General features: G+C 35.8%; 1 protein-coding gene across 2 annotated transcripts; it reads left to right on the top strand.

Annotated features, from left to right (window-relative positions):
* The first annotated feature begins 16,841 nt into the window (after nucleotides 1–16,841).
* LOC127495405 (uncharacterized) lies at nucleotides 16,842–24,367 on the top strand. 2 transcript variants are annotated; one of them, XM_051862231.1, is made up of 7 exons: nucleotides 16,842–17,078; nucleotides 17,156–17,295; nucleotides 17,428–17,638; nucleotides 18,425–18,581; nucleotides 18,668–18,728; nucleotides 21,680–21,757; nucleotides 23,852–24,367. In XM_051862231.1, the coding sequence occupies exons 1-7, from the start codon at nucleotides 17,045–17,047 to the stop codon at nucleotides 23,960–23,962; spliced, it is 792 nt and encodes a 263-aa protein (XP_051718191.1). In that variant the 5' UTR covers nucleotides 16,842–17,044; the 3' UTR covers nucleotides 23,963–24,367. The 2 variants fall into 2 exon arrangements, with proteins under 2 accessions (XP_051718191.1, XP_051718192.1); XM_051862232.1 differs by having other exon boundaries at nucleotides 16,865–17,078; nucleotides 17,277–17,295.
* The last annotated feature ends 731 nt before the right edge of the window (nucleotides 24,368–25,098 follow it).

Genomic DNA, 25,098 nt, shown 5'->3' with positions numbered 1-25,098 from the left:
GCTTACATGATACTGAATACAGACCAGTCCCTCTTGGCTAAAGCACAGTCTTAGAGTTAGAGTTGATCGCTGGCATGCTGACATCGACCCTTGACATTATCCACTCACCTCTGCTTGAATCCTAAAGCTCTGTTTCATTTGAATCTTGGCAAGGACCTGCCAAGAGGAAGGCCATGTTAGCACAGCTGTAAATTATATAAGGGCAGAACATTCAAATACGTGAGGGTTCTTGGCTCAGGCCTGCCTCAGTTCATTCTTTATCGGCCATGTTCAACATGACACATGGAGCTCACATGGGAAGTTCACATCGCTCACAGTCGTGGCACATAAATTCAGCAATGTGTCACCATCGCTACACTTGTTATGCTAATCTCAGGGCCGAAAGATAAGAGATTGGCCCATGAGATAACGCTAGTTCAATTTGCACTGCGCTGAAAAGACCGGCAATGATGCGGTCTTGCTCTCCGCCTATCAGTGTGAAGAGCCCACTTGCAATCAGAGCAGGTTTCTTTCATGTTTAGTGCAAGAAGGGCTGCTGTGAGTTTGACATATTCAAAACTGCTGAAAGCAATAAAGAGCTTTATGTGAATTTAAGGTGACTTGTGTAATTTAGATGCTGAAATACATTCTCATATCCCATGTGCGTTTAACGTGTAGAGACAACTAAGGAAGTTATTCATAGGTTGGCTTCCCAAACAGAGTAAACACTGTCAGTCCTGTGACACTTCAACATCGCTGTTTTTGTTTAAACATTTCGACGTGTCAATTTCTCACCAGTGGTGCAGGTTTCGGGACATCCGTTTTTAAAGCTTTAAGAACGTCACCATTCACTGCCATTATATAGACAAGCATGAGCAAGACATCTTTTTTATTGTTCTTTTTGTGTTCCAAAAAGAAAAGAGAAAATCATACAGTTTAAAAAAAAAAAAAAAAAAAAAAAAACACCAAGGTAAGTAAACCCTTGTGAAAAAGAAGTACACTTAGCATACTTCTAAAAAATAACTTTTTACAGAGATAATAATATACTGAAAGGGTTAGTTCACCCAAAAATGAAAATTCTGTCATTAATTACTCACCCTCATGTCGTTCTACACCCGTAAGGCCTTCGTTCATCTTCAGAACACAAATTAAGATATTTTTGATAAAATCCAATGGCTCAGTGAGGCCTCCATTTCAGATGCCCAGAAAGGTATTAAAAACATATTTAAAACAGTTCATGTGAGTATAGTGGTTCAACCTTAATATTATAAAGTGACGAGTATACTTTTTGTGTGCCAAAAAAATCAAAATAACGACTTTTCAACTATTTTTATTGATAGGCGATTTCAAAACACTGCTTCATGAAGCTTTACGAATCTGTTTCGAATCAGTAGTTTGGATCACATATCAAACTGCCAAAGTCACGTGAACTTTTAAAATTCTGAAACACTTATGATATAATGAAGCCTCATTTACTGAAATCATGTGACTTTGGCGCTCCGAACCACTGATTTGAAACAAAAGATTCGTAAAGCTTCGAAGCTTCATGTAGCAGTGTTTTGAAAATTCTTATTTTGTTTTTTTGATGCACAAAAAATATTCTCGTCACTTTATAATATTAAAGTTGAACCACTGTAGTCACATGAACTGTTTTAAATATGTCTTTAGTAGCTTTCTGGGCATCTGAAAGTGTTAATTATCTTGCTAGCAATGGAGGCCTCACTGAGCTATCGGATTTCATCAAAAATATCTTAATTTGTGTTCTGAAGATAAACGAAGGTCTTACGGTTGTAGAACAAAATGAGGGTGAGTAATAAATTACATAATTTTCATTTTTGGGTGAACTAACCCTTTAAGTGCGAACTGAATGTTATGTTTTCAAACACTTTCATTTAATCTTATTTGCAAATTATATAAGACCAGTATTTTAAAAAACTACGGTTTATAGATTTGAAGTACACAACAAGTGACCATTTAAACCAATTAAGCACACTTCTTTTACACAAGGGAATAATGACTGAATGTATTTTTTTTTTTTTTTTTTTTTTTCCTAATTTAAGGGTGTGTAAATTCTGCTCCATTAACGTCATTAAACAGAATTTCAGAAAATAAAGACCGTTTTCAAAAACTCCAGTCTTCCACTGGTCAGCCAATCAGATTCAGTTGTGCTCAAAAGTTTATTGTCATGGGTCAGGGATTGTTTATTATTTTTCATTTAGTAGTAGTAGTGCCCTCCAGAAGCTACAAAAGATACTTACATGTTTCCCAGAAGACAAAAAAAAGTACAATTTACCCTGATCATCCAATTCAAAAAGTTTACACCCCCCAGCTCTTATGCATCATGTTTCCTTCTTGAACATCAGTGAATGCTTTCAGCTTTTGTTGTAACATGAATAGTCTGTTTAGGTTTCATTTTCACTGTTTCCTGTGCTTGTTTTGCCTTAGTTCTTTGTCATCATTAGTTTCCTTGGTTGTTAATTAATTTACGCACCTGTTCTGTTTTCCGTTGATTATTCTGTCTGTATTTAAGCCCTTAGTTCATTGTGTCGTCAGTGTTTTATGAGATGTATTTCTACGTTAGTTACTCCAGCGATCTCCTGCATGTTATTATTAAATAAAGTGTTTTCGTTTGCTTCCTCGTCTTCATGCAATTTACTACAACCCAGCTGTGACATTTGTAATTGTTTGTGTCCCTCAATGGTACTGTGTAAGTACAAGTAAAGATGGATCTCAAAATCAAAGTCACTGCTGGAAAAGGTTCAAATATGCAATAGATGCTGAAAAACCAAAGAATGTGCAGGATTTTTCTGAAGAACAGTGGACAGTTTAACTGCTCAGGACAAACAAGGGATTCTTAAACAACTATCACAAAATATAAACACAGTCGTGGATCATCCAGGTAATGACACATAAGTATAAACTTTTGAACCGGGTCATTTTTTATAATTGCAGCTATTATTTTGTCTTGTGGACTATCTGTTATGTGAAATAGCTTATTCAGGACAGTACTAAATAAAAAAATACCATGCAATTTTTATGATCCCTTTTATTTTGATAAATATTAACATTTTTACAGATCCTGCAAGGGGTACATAAACCCCAAACACACGCCATCCTGCTGGTTATGATTCTCAAACAGAGCTATGTTTAGTGTTACAGTGTATTTGCATTCTGTGATGTATAGAAAAAAAAAATGACAATTAGTTTATAAGAAACATTGAAGGCGACTGTTATTAACTGCTATTTTCCCTACATCACCCATTTTTCAACTCTCAAGGTCAACCCCAAATTTAGTTGATTATTCCATCAAGTCATTCAAATCTTCAGCCAAAAAAAAAATCATTTCTCCAGATGGCCAGGCTTCTCAAGTGCTCTCTCGCAATTCAACAACCTCTTTGAGCTGTATCAATATTAATTCATTCCGCTTCCTGACCTTACCAGGGGCTCATTACTGGACAAGCGGGATCAGCCTGCATTTGGCAAGTCGTGTCACGGAGTGGTCGGCTTCTAATGAACTGGACACAGCTCAAGCCGTTCTGTGCCATACCACCTCATTATCACTCTGCCAATGGCATTAACAGAAGAGCTTGTCGCATACAGAGCTGGTTTCTTCTGATTGGAATAGCATAAATGTCACTTGATATAAAATGCCATTGATCACTCACATGTTGTGAGATTAAAAAAAAAAACTGAGCTGCATCAAAGACAGTTAAAGGACAATGACAAACTGTGAATCTGCTAGAAGAAAATATACACGCATGAGTGGCATGTCTCAGTAGTCTTACTGACATGACCTAAATACCATTTAATCTAAATAGGCTGCCATGAGCAACTGCATTATCGGAAGCTTTTCAGATTTTAATGGAAGTGTCGTCAAAGAAGTAACAGATTTTTTAAGCAATCTAGTCCTGAAAATGAGGATGCCGTTTGAGGGGCTATAGGAGTTGAGGTTAGAAGCACTTGTTATTTTTTGTGTTGCTCAACTTAAGATGGGCTCTCATCTGAAATCTGTGGGCAAATCCATGATCAGAGACTTCTGATCTGGCTTTATCCACACGAGGACCAAAGTACTGAATTTGGAGCTTTGGAGTCTCTGATACTTCAAGGTTGAATTTGTTTTTCCTGATGACCTTTGTAATTTTATTTTTAGCCCTTTGCCTATTTTATTTATTAGAACAGACATCTTCAACCATTTTTAGGCGAAGGAATGTTTGGTGGATGGAAAGATAGGCCAAATGTGGTACAGACAATGAAACATTTAGCTGAACTTTAGCATTTCACAACTAACTTTTATTTTTGAACTTTATTTTTGTCTTAAATAGTCGTGATGGCAATGTGCAACAATCGATTGGATTTCTGAAATGGTTTCTATTTCTGTCACATCACAGCTAGGAACAAGAACTTACGAATTTTATGTTCAATGACAATGATAATCTACTGATTATTACTGACTTTAATAGCCATAATGAAAGCGACAATTGATAAATTTACTTAAATACTGAAAGGAAACATAACTTTGAAACAGGCAACTCAGTTTGTGACAAACAAGTGTATTCCAGGAGAAAGACTGCATCAGTCATTAAGTATGTATTTAATTTTTATTAATTTGATGGACTTACCTATTGGAAAAAACAGCATATGCTGGTTAGGTATGTTTTGAAGCATGGCAGCTGGTTTGAGCTGGTTTATGCTGGTCCTTAGTTGGTCATGAGTTGGTTTAAGCTGATCCTTAGCTGGTTATAAGCTGGTCCTGAGCTGGAGCTAGTTGCTTTGGACCAGCTTAGGACCAGCACTTGACCAGCTAAGAACCAACTTAAACCAGCACAAACCATGCTTCAAAACATACCTAACCAGCATATGCTTGTTTTTTCAACAGGATTATCCCTTTTGTTGGCAAGTGCAGTGAGTTTACAGAACCCATCCACATGCTATTCTGACTGGTTGAGATTTGTAATCAATTTTTTCCTGTCTTGTAGTCGTGTCGTGTCCGGTGTGGACAGATTGCTGAAATCTTATTGCATTGCATTTATTTAGGACACACCTTAAGGCAGAAATGGACATAAATTAACATTTTAATAAACCAAGCAAAATTCCAAGTGAGTTGATGATAGAATTTTCAGGTGAAAGGTGAAAAAAATGTATGGTAACCCTTTATATTTTTTCAAGGACCTTAAAGAATGGCTCTTGTTCATTAGCCCAAGCAGGCCGGTAATGAGAATCACAGGCTGAAATCGAGTAGATCACGTTCTTTTTAAAGGTCATTCATGCCCTAAAATGCTGGGCTGGATGTGAACATGTTCTGCTTCAAATCTATTCGCTCCCTCCCTTCCTCCCTCTTTACAGCACTGTACTCTCCAGTGGATGTCAGATGTCTTTCAAATAGCCAATTTCTGACACAAGGCCAGTATGCCGCAGGAAGCAACTTTCAAAGTGATGGGCCCCGGGCGCCATTGGCCTGATTCAGCCCTACAAACAGAGGCAGACAGGGAGGAGAGATGAGAGCTAATCCTCAAATTAATGTTTGCTTTGTTTCAAAAGAGAGACCTCACATGACTCATATTTCCTCACATAAGATTGTATTTGTCAAATGAATCTGTGAGAGTTAGAAGCATTGGTTTTGAGTTTTGTAAAGTCTGTGGGGTATTTGCCAGTTGGAAGCGGGAAAAAAGAAAATCACAAATGGGATCTCAATTTTTTTTCTTCTAGACAGAGAAATGGAGAGCAAGCCTTTACTAGGCATCTCAGATTTTTCACCTGAGAACAAGACCCAGTAATCTCATACGTGTCTCCTGTAGACTTTTAGAAGACTTTCAACAATGTCACACTCTAAACTCAGATTCTTACCGACTTTGATTCTCCATTATCTGTAATCTGCTATTCACATTTATTTTATAGCTGTACTCTCTAACTATGTGCTAACAATTGTCTCATATTTTCCTATTTTTATATTTCCTAAGAATTTTTAGAATGAAAACTGAGCTGGTCATAACATCCACAAAGTCTAATGATGGCGGTGTCGGTAATGATGATAGTAGTAGTGGAGATGATGGTGGTGGTGATTATGACAGTGATGATTATGATGACGATGGTTGTGTTGATTATAGTATTGATGATGACGGCGATAATGATGATGAAAATTATGGTAATAATGGTGGTGATGATTATGATAATGTTGTGGTGATAAAAATGATGGTAATGATAACAGTGGTGATGAAATGACGATGGTTGAAAGGATGAAAACTATGGTAATGATAGTAATGACAACAGTGACAGTGGTGATGATTTATGATGAGATGAAGATGATGGTAATGATGAAAATTATGGTAATGATGGTAATGATAATGGTGGTGATAATTACGATAATGTTGTGGTGATAACAAAAATGATGGTAATGATAACAGTGGTGGTGATGATGAAATGAAGAAGGTGAAAAGGATAAAAATTATGGTAATGATAGTAATGACAACAGTGACAGTGGTGATGATTTGTGATGAGATGAAGATGATGGTAATGATGAAAATTATGGTAATGATGATGATGACGATAGTGATAATGAAAATTATGGTAATGATGATGATGACGATAGTGATGATGGAAATTATGGTAATAATGGTAATGATAATGATGGTGATGATGATTATAATAACAGTGTTGTGGTGATAACAAAAACATTGGTGGTGATGATGAGATGAAGATGGCAGAAAGGATGAAAATTATGGTAATGATAGTAATGACAGCAGTGACAGTGGTGATGATTTATGATGAGATGAAGATGATGGTAATGATGAAAATTATGGTAATGATGATGATGACGATAGTAATGATGGAAATTATGGTAATGATAGTAGTGATAATGGTGGTGATGATTATGATAATGTTGTGGTGATAACAAAAATGATGGTAATGATAACAGTGGTGGTGATGATGAGATGAAGATAGTGGAAAGGATGAAAATTATGTTAATGATAGTAATGACAACAGTGACAGTGGTGAGGATTTATGATGGGATGAAGATGATGGTAATGATGAAAATTATGGTAATGATGTAATGATAACAGTGGAGGTAATGATGATGATGATGGTGGTGGAATGATGAAATATGGTAACAATGTTAATGATAAAAGTGAGGTGATGATGACAATGATAATGGTGTTAATGAAAGAAATATGATGGTAATGATAACAGCAGTGGTGATGATGATTGTGATGATAGTAATGATGATGATAATCACGAAGATGACAGTACTGATTATAATTAAATAATTATATTTCTTTGCCATCTATTGCTATTTTTCTTACTATTCCTTTGCGATCCCCATTTTTTTAGGTTTTAGGCAAAGCTATAAAATGTTTTTAAATTGTTCTTCTTATAGCACCACAAACCCAGCTGGTTAACTTCTATCTACTTTTGTCTGGTGCTCTCCAGTGGTTTACTGACAGTAGCTTTACTGTGAGAGAGAGAGTTCAGAGAGGACAGCTGATACATCATCTGTCTACAGACCGCCATTTGTGCCTTTGCATAATTGATCAGCCCTACGTTTACATATCTCGAATGAGGCACATTCTCTACTCCCAATGTTGAATCACTCTCCTCCTGATCCCAGACCTGCACTTACTGACAAAACAAAGATTTTGTGGATCCGCTGTGGAGTTAAAGATATCATTAACTCTGCAGGGTTCATACAAAAATTCCTACTATAAGGGACGATAGGCACCTCTCAAAACATATTCTATTGTTGGAGATGAGTCAGTTTGAGAATATTGCTTTATTTTTTAGCTTGTGCTTGGCTGCATTGATGCACTTGCACAATAGATGTATTTTTCATTGAAAATGAATGAATAGTGGTTCTGCATGTATAGTCCAGGAAGTGAAGCGAAGACAATCAAAGACATGGGAAAACACACACACATGGTAAACAAAGACAAGCACACTCACACACTGGAACGCTCTTACACACTGGAACATAGGCTTTGTTCCAAAGCCTAGTGAGCTGCCTCCTGTCTACATAGACAGCTACTAGAAACTGAATCTCATGAGTGACTAATCTGGATCTACATAAACTTTCTAGTGTCAAATGCATGTGTTCGCACACACTATCAAATGGAGTATACTTTAAGAGATTACATTATAATGTAAGCATTATCAGCCAGAAATATGCTAAGCATTTGCGTATTGTTACTATTATACTTATTTATTCAGGGGCTTAAGTAGACAGCTAGGTTTTAGAACATAGCAAAAGAAATATCTATAAAACAGCATGTTTTGAAAGAAATTCTGCAAACACCATCAGCTATGACAATATAACAAACCTGAATCACATTTGTTCTTGTTTTTTCCCAAAATCATTTTATTCTTGCCAAACTTCAGATCAATACAGCACTAAAACCTTCTTTCAGAGACATCAAAAGCATAGCCCTTGTATGCCACAGTCTTCCAGTGAAAAACAATTGCTACAGACAATTGCTACAGACAAAAGCGTGACCATCTCAACAGCCTCCTCGAAACATCTTAATGCCGTTCACAGATGATTGTTTGGTCTGACTAGCAAAAAGCAAGTAGCAAAGTATTGTTTTGGCTGTGATATGCAAGGTCCTATCCCACCGCACAATCCTATCTCCATTCCACAATGTCTGGTCAAAAACATTAGTGAGTCATCATAATATAATTTTCTATATAATCAAATAAGCTTTTCTTAAGCAGTTAGCGCTATGCTACGCTAATGGCTACGCTTTCAGCTTGCAAAACAAAGGCTAACAGAAAACAAATAAAAGGATTTGATGATTTAATCTTAATATAATGTGATATGCAATTTCATAGACACTAATTATCATATTTTCATGATTAAGAATAAATAAGCCATAAACCAGTTTTCTGTAATTTCTAATCAGGCACAGAATAGATAAAAAACAAAAATTCTCAACCAACGGAAAGGCTATGCTGATGGAGTATTCAATAGGAAGTTTCAATAGGAAATATCATTAGGAACTGGCTTTGTTATGTGTTAGATATCAAAATGAAATGCAGTGATTAGTGAAAGGGAGTATGTTGTCATTACCCTTTATTAACCTTTATTGATGAAGACTATATATAGTTTAGTAGTTGAGTAGTGCCCAGGTTATACTCAAAAAAAAAAAAAAAAATTAACAAAAACACAGATGTTATTTTCATTAAGGATGATGCTTATACAACTGTGAAGAGAGTGTCCATGTTATACAAACATTTGACTGATAATCTGTTTGTTTGCTGTCAACAATCCCTTAATCCCATCCGCTCTATATGTGTGTGAAAGCTGGATACATTAACACAGAAAAAGAGTATGCGAGCAGAGAGAGTTCAAAAGCATCGACAGGATGCCAGATTGTCAGAGATAAACTTGGGATGAGAAAATGAAGAATAAGAGTAAGCAACTGTGGATTGTTTCCCATTTTAGAGATTATCCACAATACCAACACAAGCCGATCTGCCACATTGCATAAATAAATTTTTAGCTGTGTCAAGTAGGGACTAAATAAATTAGATTGTTATTCAATGTTATTTGCTTGTTGTTTTCTTTTCTCTTTTTTTAATTTCCGTTTTTATTCATTTCCATCCACTACATGGTTTATTTTAAGAATTAGTTTGTGTGCGTGTGTATATATGTATATGTGTGTGTGTGTGTGTGTGTGTGTGTGTGTGTATATATATGTATATACAACAGTTTGTTCTGGTTCTCGAATCTGATTGGCTGAGAGGTCTTTCCAGCCATGCGATATTCTACCAGTATCGCCACGGGAACCATTTCACCGTTTGAATCACTCCGCTTTCAGCATTCTCACAGCGAGTGTCATGGCGGACGAGCAAACCCTCCATATTTTTATACTACTGTTATTTTGTAACGGAACATAGTTTTAAGAGTTTTTTAGGCAAGAATAGTTGTTTAGACCTCAGATATGCAATTAATATGTAAACATATGGTGCCTATTTGAAGATTTGTTTAGATGTTTTTGGAGATGCGAGCTCCAGGCCGTCAGCGACCGTTCAGCGCTCATGTATTCGCAGACAACAGCTTCATCTCGGCCAGTCCTTCGGGAATTTGCTACTGGCTCTTATGTAGATAGTGTTTAAACATGAGGTATAATTCGTTTTGGGTATAACAAACGGGCAATCTTTGGTTTAATTATTATATTACTTGTTCCAGAGCTAATAGATTTGGCTTAAGGGCTATATTAAGTTTCATAACTTTATATTTACATTGAAATTAAATCCTGTACTAACTAGAGTGCTGCTTTTGTATGTTTGACTGCACTATTTGCCTGTGTTTATTTCCTATTTTACTTCTTATACTGTTATAATGGCTATTGTTGTTAACTTAAATATTATTGTTCAGTAAATAATATTTTATATAAATAACATGCTGTATTTTTTGGTATTGAGAAAGAGTCTGTTAGTGGTTTCGATTTCAGTGAAAGTTACGCCATTAGATGGCAGTAAAGATGTCTTTATGAGTGAGTGAGTGAGTGAGTCAGTTAGTCACAAAAACTTTTATATTGAAATGGACTGAAACAAGGAAACAAGGACGTTGTTTTTACTTTAAACAACATCTTACAAGATGCAACTGACAAATGAAATGACTAGTGCTGCCATGGGAATGTCTTAAATGTTAAAAGACAAAGATATCGCTTTCCTCAGCGGACATTCAAACTGATTTTGTGATTATGAATATAAGATTGACCAGAAGAATATTAGCTAAAATCAATGCACGCTTAGTTGATCTCTCTCTCATAATACCCTACTCTACATATTACAACGAGCTTCAGTGACGCAACTCAACATTCCTTCGTTACTAGTTCTAAAGTGATGTTGTAGAATTAAAAAACTTGAGATTTAAATCCATGGTGGAAGGAAGTATTTTTTGAAGACAATCTGTGGTTGTTTCTTATATATATATATATACTTTAAAACCCCTTTTTTCCATTCAGTGATTTCATCACAATGATTTTTTTTTACAATTATTTTTTTTAGATATTTATACATTTAAGAGACCAAATTTTTATATAAATATTTGTTTATATTTTTGCTATTAATTAATCAGCATATCATCTAATTATTTCACTTGGCCACAGGCCACTTCACCATTTTTCTGTCTAGAGCACAATACCTTATTTCCTATTGATAAAGTAATAATTTTCTATATAAAAAAAATCTCCACTTCATCTCCAGTGTTTATTTATTGGCTGTGGTTTACGATCTCTCACACTAATCTCCCGGCGAGATAATCACAGGCCCCTTCATTTGATCTGGCCCTCCCGGGTGAGGTCTGGCCAAAGTCTCCCATCAGCAATTTCCTGTTGTCATTGATTTTGCTGTTGTTCACCAGTACACAAGAGACCTGATGCTCGTTTCAGCTGGCCCACGACCAGTTTACCTGGCCTCACGCGCTGCACATACTAATGCAGCTGAGCTCCAAAGCGCTGACTGGACTTGAGCATCCAGGACATTGCAGAAAAAAGGTCTCCTGATCTTGTACACAGGGACGTGTGCTATTGCTAAACCCATTTAAAACTCCTCAACACTATGAACGGCCGGGTGGAATATTCATGAGGTAATTAGAGGAATACTAATTAATTCCTCATAAATTATTAACAAATTGCCATCACAGATGCTAACATCTGTTTGGTTTGGGGTTTACAGGAAGGCCTGTGTGTTGAGTGGTACCACACTGCATTCTAGTGGTTGGTGATGGTATTACATCACAATCATTAATTGAATAATCTGGGTTAAATGCAAGTTTAACTCTATCATCTAAGACATGCTGTTGATTACTTATATTATTAATCATATCTCAGTCTGTAAACAAAATGACAAAACAAACTGGAGGTAAATTATATAACACTTTTTCCCCCACACTTGTCAAAGCAGCAAATGCCTAACAATAGTGGTTATTGATACAAAATATAGTCTATGTAGTCATCTATATAGAAGATCATTTTGTATGTATGGAGAAGCTTTGAGATCAGAAGGGGGTAAGTGTGCATCACAGAGGAACTATTGAGAGGCCAGCTTGATGAATGGTGTTTAGGTTAAACAGTGGAACAAATCAATGGAGGGCAATCGATGGGGGGGGGGGGGGGGGGGGGGGGGCATTACATCAGCTTAGATGGACTTTGCATTACACACAAAGATGTAGCTCTCGAGTGCATATACACTAGAGGATAGACTAGACAATGGCTATTGACAGCAAGGTTACCATATAGCAAAACAAGGCTCTGTAAAGCAAATAGTTTGCCTAAAATGTACTCAATGACTTGTTGCTCAAAAGCTGTGTGACTTTTTCAACCATGAAACTCAAGGGTGTGAGAGAAGGAGGTGATTGCAAGCTCCAAAAAGCACATAAAGTATCATAACAGTAATCCATATCCTTCTTGTGCATTACACCAAGTATTTAAAAGTCATTTGATTGCTTTATGTAGAGAAATGCCGTCAATCACTCAAAATTATGCAAGCCTGTGTTCGAATATGGTGTGTATACTCAAAACAGTTTGTTTACATAAGCACAGCGCTTTGAGGTAGCTCAACACCATATATGGAAAAGAAGGCGGAGCAGAAATAGAAAACAATAAGAAACCTCATTGGTTCTGGCCTGTTTCTTTTTCAAGAGAGAGAAATCAGCAAAATATTTACCCTCTTTTCTAATGTACAGTATTTAATGTGTTTTGTTATTGTATTACCATGGAAATAAAAAATAATTAATTAAAATTAATTAAATAAAAATAAAAAAAAAGTGAAGGATATTTGAGAACTAAGGAAGTCTCCCTGTACATTACCTCTGCTTCCCCACTAGGGTGCTTGCCCCAAGTGTTAATCTAAGGGTACGTTTACACGACAACAATATAGTTAAACCAGAGAAGTTTTTCCTTTGAGTTTTCCACGTACAGACAACACCACTGTCAAAACGATCCCATTCATACGAATCTGTGAAAACTAAAAACGCTGTATTCTGCTGGCAGGACATTAGATGGCGATGAAACACTATAGACTGAACATGTAATGCGCATGTGCATGACGTCATCGTTTTCACAGATTTGCCTTTTTGTTGTTTACACAGAGACCATTTTTAAAAACTTGCACTTTGAAACCCGTTTTCAAAAGTTTGTGTTCAGGCCACCAAAACGCTGTTGTCGTGTAAATGAACAGCCAAATCGCATAAAAAGTTTTCCGTTTTTAGTTGAAAACGGTGTCATGTGAATGGCCCCTAAGTGTGCCTCACACTAAATGAAAATTGATGCCAAAACATTTTGATCGCCCCCTGGTGGCTGGCTGCAGTATAGGTCATAAACCCAGCCCTTTCCATTTAATCGAATGGGACGCCAGCCAAACAAACATAACATCAAATATTTTTTTTTCTTTTTCCGAAGATAGTTTTCTTATCACGCAGACATAGCCTATACTTGTTTTTCCAGTAAGTTTGTTTTCAGTTAGTTATTTGATGCTAAAAACGGGGAGTAACATCATGATTGACAGCTATTCCACTCGGGCTCCAAATGACTTAATCAGCAACGAGTGTTTCTGGGATATTTTGGCCTCATTTTACGACAGTGGAAGGAAGTGGAAATTTTTTGTCAAATGATGAAACAGTCAACAGTTACTCCAGTGCACTCAACAATGTCAGTGAAACATTTACTGTATTTCCTCTAAAATGAACTTTCTCAAAGAAAATGTATCTTTAAATATTTCTATGCATATATATATGGGATTATACAGACACTTCCTCTACGATTAGCAATAAATCCTCAGTAGAACATCTCACAAGTGTTGTTCCTGTGCGAGAGTGAGCCAGTTGCTGAGCAACAGCCTTCCCCAGTATCTTGGAGATAAAAGACATATATGATATAGACTGATAATTAAACCAATCACAAGGATCTGTTTTCTTAATGAAGTGTTTAATGTCAGCAATTTTAATGAATTCTGGCATGTGACTTAGCAAAAGCTTCAGGTTATTTTTACTTAGTCACATGCCACATGTTGTTGTTTTCAACCAATATGGAAAAGGAACCTATTTATATTCTTAAAGGACTCATATTATTGATTTCTGTTTAATTTTCTTTGACCTTTTGAATTTAAAGAGCTTGATGTAGTATAAAGACATTGAAGTTTTACATTGAAAAAAAGTCTTTCTCTAGTGTAAGACAGATGAAGATATTAACATATGACCACCAACATTTACATGTCAGCAACATTCTGTGTTTATTAACATGCCAACTAACAATTATAACATAAACTTGGCATTTAACAGTCAAAGACAAGAACAATACTAATTGGTACAGCAACTAACAGTGACAGTATAACTAACCAATAGATTTGGGAAAATAGGCTGTTATTAATTAATTTATTTTTAACCAGTGTTGGGGAAAGTTACTTTTAAAAGTAATGCATTACAACATTGCGCTACTCCCTAAAAAAGTAACTAATTGCGATACTTAGTTAATTTTTATGGAAACATAACATTGCATTACTTTTTCTCACCTGGGCTGGGCTTGCTTGTTTGTTTTTTAATAACAAAAAAAAATGTATGAACCAACGATGTATTACAGATTTTGCGAAGAGGCTGTTTTTTTTTAAAGATGGAGCACCGCCAAGTTGCATGGACCCTATAGGGGGGGAAAAATGTATGTATTACTTTTATGATACTTGACATTGTTGAAATTTTCATTTTGTATAAACTATCCCATTAAATGTTCAATAAAGAGTAATTTTCTGGTCAGAGAGAAGTCGTTTTTATAACATGTCCTAGCAATTATACAGGAGAGTCATGTTATCATGATCTTAATTATGAATCATGAGTCAGATATATCTTATTGTCACATTCTTACTTTATCATCACACAGTTCATTAACCACTGAGAAGTCACACTGCATATAAATAAAGGTCATTCTGAATCTTCAGTCTTTGCAATTTGCATTTATGACAGCCACTAGATGCTGCAGCTGCCTCACATTTGCAAACTGATACATAAATCCGATGAATACTGCAATTGTTGTATCTTGAATCATATAAATGATAAATGATTAGAGAATGCATATAAAAGTTAGCTTGTTCAGTTCAGTTCAAACATCTGGCAATTGCATGTGTTTGCGTGTGTTCAGTAACAAATAAGTGATTATACTCTTATTGTGAATAGGCTCATTGATCTAATAACTATTTCAATGCTTCAGTCACGACCCTGCTAGAAATTCTTCTGAGGGTCGGGGGACGCTATTTAGCGGAACTTCAGGGAACATTCAGTACGTTCTCTGAATGTCACCATTGTTGAGGTTCATACGCCGATTCATGGTGTCTGTGTGAGTCTAAACGGCACTGTTCAAACGCTGTCATCGTAATGAAATTTAAAAATAAAAATTAAAAAAACTACCAGAAAACACACTCAGAGTTTAGACTCTAGAGAGGATCAGTGAATCAGGACACTCCATGATGGTTGAATTATACACATTGTGACCGTCTCTGAACGTACTGGGAACGTTACTAGACGATGTCCTTAACACCACTGGGGACGTAAAATTTCTAGCGGGGTAACCTGTCACCTGGTAACGTTTCCAGAACGTTCAGAGACGGTCACGATGTGGAGTTCTTTTAAGTGTTGGGGGACGTTATTTGGTGGACCTTCATGAAACATTCAGGACGTTCTGGGAATGTTTAGGGGACTATAACTATAGGACGATCTTGTAACTTCCCAAATGTCCTCTTTGTAACGATCTCGCGCGACCATAAAATAACCAAAGTAGAACGCCCCCTAAACTCATATCGGGAACGTTATTAAATGAGCAACAGAGGACCGCGTGGGAACGTTCAGTTAATGTCCCAAATATCCTCTTTGTAACGTTCTTATGTGACCATAAAATAACCAAAAGAGAACGTACCCCTAAAGATATATAAGGAACCTTGAACTGCAGCACTTTCATTACCAAAAGAGGACGTTTTAGGAAAGTCCTGAATGTTCTGTAAAGGTTCGGAATTTTCGTCACCTTTACAGAACTTTTAGGGAACGTTGCGCAAGGTCCTGAGAAAGTCGCCTTCTACGTGGAGAGAGATTCAGGATGCTGGTAGGTCTATATAAACCTGATAACAACAACATAAAAATTTCTGTATTGCAGCATAATGCTAATGTTTTATTCATGAATAATAATACATTTTACAATTCTAAGGACATTTCTGACCCATGTAATTATACTTTTCTTCTCAAAAATCATGTCCCGTTTGCATTTCATCAAATGGCAAAGTGTTTTGTGAAAGCTACAGGTGCTGAATCGGAAAGAATGAATCGATCAATGTGACAAATGTCTTTGGTTATTGCCTCAGGTGATGTACCTATACCCGAAAACTTCATTTAACTCAATGATGTCTCTGTTCTCTTGAGGAAAATACCTTCAACCTAATAAAGCTAACATCAAATGGCACACTAGAGGGCAAAAGAGATCCTTTTTATGTGGAAAGCGTACGTTCATTTCACCGACCTCCGTTCCTTAAAGGGATGGTTTGCCAAATAATAATAGTGTAGTTCCAAACCTGTATGACTTTCTTTCTTCTGTGGAACACAAAATTAGACATTTAATTTAAACGTTTAAACATTTTGAATAATGTCCTTGTCACTATTTTAAGGATTAGATGGACATGAATCTACTGAACTGATCAAAGGAAACGCAGCGTTGTCTTAACGCTGCTTTGCAGTGTTGATAAACTCTAATCTTTAGGCACAAGAACTACGCTAATTTTTGTTCCTGATGTATACATGCGAAAATGGTACAAGAGAGAAACATCTGCCGTAGTTTTTTATCATGTGTTCAGGCCACAGAGGATGTGGTAAATGAACGTTTCAGATGCTGATAACCACCACCACAGAAAGTGTCAGGAAACAGCAGCGCTTCCCTGGAAGCAAAGAGCTTTTGAGTTGTAAGAGTTCCAGAGAGAGTCCATTTAAGATTCTTCTTGATCTTGTAATTTCTGCCTTTTTTGTACAGTGTATATATATATATGTGTGTGTGTATACTGTGTATGAAAAAACAAACTTTGCAGTGTCTTTGTATGCTCAGCAATGTGGTATTTGGTCATAGTTCTTATCTTCACAGGTAAGCAGAAATTCATTATTTATTTAAGCATATGAAGCATTTTATTTACTTTTTAAATATAATATGCATTCTTTTAGTATATGGTACCTATGGCTGTGTGATAACAAGTCCAGACCAGAAGGTTAATGATGGTACAGATGTGTATTTGTCGTGTAATTTCCTTCAATGTCCTGGACATCTGGATGTCATGTCTCTCAGTGTGGAGTGGGAATTCCAGGTAGGCTTTTTTTTTTAAAGATACAGACCAGCACAAATATACTTAACACATTTATGCAATGAATACTTTTTTATTTGTAACTTTAAAACCTAAACTCATGCTTTAGTACTTATTCTGTTCTTTTAAACACAGAATATCTCTCAGACAGAAATAATCCTGTACTACATCAGCAATCAAATTGTATCAACATTTCCTGGTGTAGTTTTTCGCGGAGATGTCAAAATGGGGAGTTTTGATATACACCTCCCATCCGTGACCCGTGAGAACAATGGAACTTACTTGTGTAGATTGCGTCTCAGTGGCAGGTTCTTCAAGAATTATACACACCTTATTGTCCAATCAGGTAACAGACCTTTGTTTGTTTGTTTGTTTGTTTGTTCGTTTTTCAAAATGGAATTATTGTTTGTTTGGCTCACTATGGTTTACTGGGAAAAATAAAAATAAAAACAGGACAAAGTGAGCATATAGTTTCTTATTTCCCTGAATATGCTGTCTACACAAACACATACCGTTAAAAAGTTTGGAGTGAGTATGATTAAAAAAAATAAATAAAAAAAAATAAAAACTTTTATTCAGCAAGGACACATTAAATTGATTAAAAGTGACAGTAAAGAAATGCATAATGTTGTAAAATAATTCTATTTTAATTTAAATAAATGCTGTTCTTTTAAACTTTCTATTAATCAACAAATCCTGAATAAAATACAACATCATTTCTCCAAAAAAATATTAAACAGCACAACTGTTTTCAACATGATGATAATAAGCAGCTTTTCGGAATAATGGCTGCTGAATACGTGGCTTTGCCATCACAGGAATAAATTGTAATAATATTAAACAGTTTTTATCAAATAAATGCCTTATTTTTCAGAAACATTACAAAACTGTACCAACCCCATACTTGTGTTCAATAGATGCCAGACCAAATGCAGCAAAATTAAAATGTAACTTTTATTTTTTATTTTTTTATTTTTTATAAGTTTTAAATCTTTGTGATCTGTGATATAGCATATGGTTGTAAACACCTGTCAATGTTTCATAACATACAAACATATTTAAAGGTTTCTTTAAGTGGATTAGTTTGTATAAAAGCTCCAAACTCAGTTCTTCTCCTCTTTATTTTCTTCAGCACAGAGCAGGAGAAACAGTCCAGGTGTGATTCATCCACAGGCTCATCCTCTCTGGTGGCTGGCCCTGGTGTCAGTGGCTGGGTTTGTGTTACTAATTGGTAGTGTGTTTTTTGGAAGGAGGGCTTGCAGATCAATCCAGAAAGGTGACGACTCAAAGTAAGTCATTGTCAGTCCACAGAGAGATATAGCAGCTTGTAGGACATTTTTCTGCTTGACTTCATGTTGTGCTTTATATTCTATAGGCAAAATATGGAAGAGGTTAAAACCAGAACTGCCTCTGAAGACACGGGAATCACATACAAAGTAACACACCATCTTTGTAACTTCTGTATTTCTAATCTCATTTCCTCTCTTTGCTTTATGCATTCAGTATAAATCAAATTTTCATAGATTCCATGCTTTGTGTATTCTGTTTAAATCAACAAAACAGTGGTTGAGGTTGAATCTTTCTTGGGTTATTGCATGGGTTTTGAAGATGATTTTAAGCCACTGTTCCTTTAAAGGGGACATAGCATGAAAATATGACTTCTTCTGTGTTTAAGTGCTATAATCGCGTCTCCGGTGTATCTACCAACCCAGATTAACATGACGGCACATGCTAGTCGATGAGTTGAATCAACTCCACAGCAACTACATAAATTTATCCACTAACCATTCAAAAAAGTCCAGATGCATTCTAAAAGTTGTAACTTCTTCCTGAGTCTCTCCATCAGTGTCTGACTCCGGTTTGAACAATGTAAGGCTGAACACCGTTACTGACAATCATTATTTTGGCTGCGTGAGATTCTCCAGCTTTGTTGTTGTTGAGCAACCGAAGCACAAGCTGTTAAAGCTCTGCCCTCTTCTGGAAAGCAGGCCAGAAGCAGCAGCTCATTTGCATTTAAAGGGACACACACAAAAACGCCATGTTTTTGTTCACACCCAAATAGGGGCAAATTTGACAAGTATAATAAATGATCTGGGGGGTATTTTTAGGGGAAACTTCACAGACACATTCTAGGGACACCAGAGACTTGTATTACATCTTGTGAAAAGGGGCATAATAGGTCCCCTTTAAATGGATAGTTCACTCTAAAATGAAAATTATATAATAAATTACTCACCCTGGTGTTGCTCTAATGCCGTATGCACATTAACAAAACTACGACACAAAATACAATCCATGTACCTTCTTCTTTGAGGTGAATATATCCATTGTGTTCTTCGTAAGAATCTATCATGTTCACATTTGTCAACTCTCATTCTGACTGTCATCAGACAAACGGAGTTCCAGTCTGGAGATATTTAACTCAGTGAAGGATACTTTTTTGTGGTTTATAGGCGTTGTATTTCGTGTCATGCTTTTGGTAATATTGATTTCACACTTGTGTGCTTGTTCTGGGAGAGACGGTGTAAACTGCAGCGCTAGCAGAGTCACACAAAAGCACACATTGCGTTGTCGTGTACAGAAGACCAATGGCCAAAGTCAGTATTTTCGTTAAATAATAATTTAAATTTCATATTGTATACCCCCAGAACACTTGGAATATACGACACATGTTGGATGGGATCATTCTGAGATACTTTTGCGTCTTTTTTAAAAAGCTTAATGCTGGTCGCTATTCACTGCCATTATATGGACGAGTGCGAGCGGGACTTTTTTTCTTTTCCTCCTTTTGTGGTCCATAAAAGAAAGAAGCGCATTACACATTAGAACATCACCAGGGTGAGTAAATGATGACTTTATTTTCATTTTAGGGTGAACTATCTTTTTGAGGTAAGTCAGTTCATTTGGTGGCCATCTTTGAAACGCCTCTGTCATGCAAGTGCAGCTACTATTTCTTTGAATAGGGACACATCAAATCCTCCCAAGCTGTTCAACCAAGCTTATGATTAAATTTAATATTTAAAATCACCAATGAAATCTGATAACAACTGTCTTATAAATGTTGTTTCTTATTCTCAAATAGCATTAAAGGGTTAGTTCACCCAAAAATGAAAATTGTCATTTATTACTCACCCTCATGTCGCTCTACACCCGTAAGACCTTCGTTCATCTTCGGAGCACAAATTAAGATATTTTTGATGAAATCTGATGGCTCAGTGAGGCCTCTATTGCCAGCAAGATAATTATCACTTTCAGATGCCCAGAAAGGTACTAAAACCTTATTTAAAACAGTTCATGTGACTACAGTGGTTCAACCTTAATGTTACGAAGCGACGAGAATACTTTTTGTGCGCCAAAATAACGACTTTTAAACAATATGTGATGGCTGATTTCAAAACACTGCTTCATGAAGCGTTACGAATCTTTTGTTTCGAATCAGTGGTTCGGAGCGCCAAAGTCATGTGATTTCAGTAAACGAGGCTTCGTTATGTCACAAGTGTTTCGAAATTTCAATAGTTTACTTGACTTTGGCAGTTTGATACGCGATCCGAACCACTGATTCGAAACAAAAGATTCGTAAAGCTTCAAAGCTTCATGAAGCAGTGTTTTGAAATTGGCCATCACTAGATATTGTTGAAAATTCGTTATTTAGTTTTTTTTGGTACACAAAAAGTTTCTTGTCACTTTATAATATTATGGTTGAACCACTCTAGACACATGAACTGTTTTAAATATGTTTTCAGTACCTTTCTGGTCATTTGAAAGTGTTAATTGTCTTGCTGGCAAATGGAGGCTTCACTGAGCCATCAGATTTTATCAGAAATATCTTAATTTGTGTTCTGAAGATGAACAAAGGTCCTACAGGTGTAGAATGACATAAGGGTGAGTAACTAATGACATAATTTTAATTTTTGGGTGAACTAACCCTTTAAGAACAGCTTATTTTTCAAGCTAGATCTGCCAGTGTGCATGTGCAGTCCTTAGCGTGAGTCTCAGAACACTGTGTCTGCATTCGAAATCGCATACTTCCCTACTATAGAGTAGGCGAAAAACAGTATGTGACAAAAGAAATATGTCAGAATTCGCAGTAGGCAAAAAGCACCCGGATGACTTATTACTTCTGGCAAGATTCTGAAGTGATCAACGCAACTGATGCTGGAAGGTTGTGTGATAAATACGTGGTACATCCGAAATACATTCATACTACACGGATGCAGCATGACTGCCGGAGCTTCTAACGGCAGCTGCAGTGACGCGATGACTTTTATTTAGAAGACGGGACTTATTCCACCATATTGCACGTTGCACTTTCTCCAGTTCATAAGTAATATGAATGCACCGTCTTTGTATACCTAAAATCTTTGTTTAAGCTGGTTTTGTGCCTCAGGTGGGATTCAGCTCTATGCCTGTTCTGCCAGAAGTCAGCAGTCCTCCCAACAGTCCAGACAACATCTATATTACCATGGTAAGCAAGAAATTAAAGCAAGATATTAAATAAATGAAATCATATGTGAATATATGAGTTATAAAAATTTCTTGTTATACTGTTATACATTATTACAATATTACTATACTGTAAACATGGTAACACTTTACAATAAGGTTAATTAGTTAACATTAGTTAACTACATTAGTTAACATGAACTAACAATGAACTGCATTTATACATTATTTATTAATCTTTGTTAATGTTAATTTCAGCATTTACTAATACAGTATTAAAATCTTGTTAACATTAGTTAATGCACTGTGAACTAACATGAACAAACAATGAACAACTGTATTTTCATTAACTAACGTTAATGAAGATTAGTAAATACAGTAAGAAATGTATTGCTCATGGTTAGTTCATGTTAGTTAATATATTAACTAATGTTTAACTAATTAACCTTATTGTAAAGTGTTACCGTAAACACTAAGACATTTTTTAAACAACTTTTTCTGCTTATTTTACATGATGTGGTAGATACTTTATGTCTCGTTAACAAATCTTGTCAAACATGAAAAATCAAATTATGACTGTTAAGTTAGAGTGTATATATAAGTGTATATTAAAAAAAACTATACTTTAATAGTATTAATGAAATAAAAGACAACTTAAATTTACTTACACTTTCACGAGTTTAACACATTTAAGTACGCTTTTAAAAAAAGTGCACTTTGTAATGTCAAATTAAGTTTTACTTAAAAGTAAATTTTAAATCAATATGTTTCAATAACTATTTTGCCGTGCTATAAAGTACACTTATTTTAATGTGCTGACTAACACACTAAAGCATATGTACGTTTTTGATTAGAAGTTTGTGGGGTTTACATTTTAGGTTTGAATATTTTAAATGTACTAAATTGCAACTTCATCATTACAAATATATTTAAATACATGACGTGTTTCAATAGAAATTACTATTAAAGTATATTTTAGTTTACCTTAAAGGGCTGGTTCATCCAAAAAATGAAAATTCTGTCATTAATTAATCACCCTCATGTCGTTTCAAACCCATAAGCCTTTTGTTCACCTTCGGAACACAAATGAAGATCTATTTGATGAAATCTGAGAGCTTTCTGTCCCTCCATAGGCAGCTACGCAACCGATACTTTGACAATTCAAAAAGTTCATAAAGAGATCGTAAAACGAATCCATATGAATCGAGTGGTTTAGTCCAAATTTTCTGAAGAGACACAATCGCTTTATATGACTTTATATGATGAATTTGCCTTTTATTCACATTTAAACATTCATCAACGCACACATCAGTTGTGGTAAACAGAAGCTCAAGCATGTTTGCTTGACATGCGAGAACCAATGAGGTTCATTCTCGTGTGTTACGCAGCATGTTTGAGCTTCCGCAAGAGGTTTGTTCTCGAGCATCAAACGGGTTTGGTTGAGCTTCTGTTTATGTTCACTGAAGCCTCTTCACGAAATATGGACTAAACCACTCAATTCATATGGATTAGTTTTACAATCTCTTTATAACCTTTTTAAAGTGTCAAAGTGTCAGTTGTGTAGCTTTCTAAGTTTCAAATTTCATCAAAAAGATCTTCATTTGTTTTCCGGAGATGAACGAAAGGCTTACGGGTTTGAAACTACATGAGGGTGATTGATTGATGAATTAATTTTCATTTTTGGGGTGAACCATCTCTTTAAATGCTTGTCAGTACATTCTATACTTTAACCAAGGACAATGGAATTATGGAATTACATATAAAGATAAGTCCTGAAACTCTCTTTAAAATATGTATTAAAATATTAATGCACAATCAAATAAAACATTTTAATAGAAAAAGTGTATATTTAATTTTCATTTGAATTATTTAATCTTGCAAAATAATAATAGCAGATTTAATACACTTCATCAAATGTTACACTAAATATACACATATTAATTCATTTCTTAATGACTTGCATATTCATTACTGTAAGTGAAATAATGTGTAAATGTAAATGCATACATCCCTTCATATGTAATCTGGATATTACAAACAATTTAGTACAGAGAGAATGTGTTCACAGGATGTAAAATGGTTTTTGTTTGTATGTATTCTCAATTGCTGGAAGCAGCACAGTTTCCCATTCACACCAGACGCTCCTGTCACAGCTGGACACAACAGACGTCTTCCCCCTGATTGGCAGCCAGAGGATGAGGAACCTGTATATACCCAATGCCACTAAGATACATGAGTCACAAACAGAATAATTAATTATTTAAATGGATGAGCATAAAAGCAATTTGTATTGTCACATAGTAAAATGTGCTTGAGGCGTTAGTCCCCATCATTCTGTTTTAGGTGAAGGTACACTGTTGCATTAAAAAAGAACATTGTTTTGGTTGTGCTTTGGCTCTGCGTGACCAACAGGTCTAAAATATAAACACTTAGATATAATATAGGCTTACCATAGTGAATCGGGGTAAGACAAAAACATGTATTGGAAGAAGGATTTGTGATGTATTGACTCAAATGTAGGCTACACAGTGTACCTTTAAAATATGCGTGTCAATAATTGGTTTACTTTGTAACATTGCCCAGCTGACTGTACATTATCCCTCATAATAAATCTGTATTCATCTGTCTGAAATATGCGTGCGATTCATTCAATGCCTTTTTCATTATTTAGCTTTCCTTTTGTCCTCATGCACCTCTTCCCTCGTCTGCAGGTGTCAACAGTGTGCAATATAGTTGCACTTCATTGTCTGAGCTTCAGCCACTTGACTCTTCCTCTTTATATTCTCAATGACTTCTCATCAGCATGAAATTGCCACTTCTTATAACAGACCCACTGTCTCCGTCTCTGAAGAGGCAGCCAAACAAAATTTACAGAGTAGAGTCTGTAGCCAATAAGTATTGCAGACTCAAATATTCATGCTCACTCTGTCCTTTGAGAGTTGAGGAACCACAGACCAAGAGCATTATTAACACAATGAAACTAGTGGCTAAAACCATTATCGGCATCATGGCACTCTCTGGTTTTATGCTGCCTTAGATAGTGGATGCCTATGTAGAAAATCTTGAATAAGCAGCAGCATCATTGTATTTTTTCAGCACCATTCTCACCCTACATGTGTATTTCCACCTCCAGCTCATCTTTTGTGCACTTTGATCTCCATTAGTGAGGAGATGAGGAGAGGTGGTCCTACTGCAAGCTAGTGCGTCATTTTTTGGTTTTGCGTCAACGGCCGCGTGGATTTTCTTCGACTGATTTCTGATATTCCACTGACTCGAGGAGGGACATATAGGCTAATATGTAGATGCATCCTGATTTTTATCTTCTTATAAAATTAGTTATATACCATTTTATGCATTGCTATT

Source organism: Ctenopharyngodon idella, chromosome 15 (genome assembly GCF_019924925.1).
Source record: "Ctenopharyngodon idella isolate HZGC_01 chromosome 15, HZGC01, whole genome shotgun sequence".
In the NCBI taxonomy this organism is placed as follows: Eukaryota; Metazoa; Chordata; class Actinopteri; order Cypriniformes; family Xenocyprididae; genus Ctenopharyngodon; species Ctenopharyngodon idella.
The sequence above is the reverse complement of the archived record's forward strand: the minus strand, read 5'-3'. Positions and strand labels throughout refer to the sequence as shown.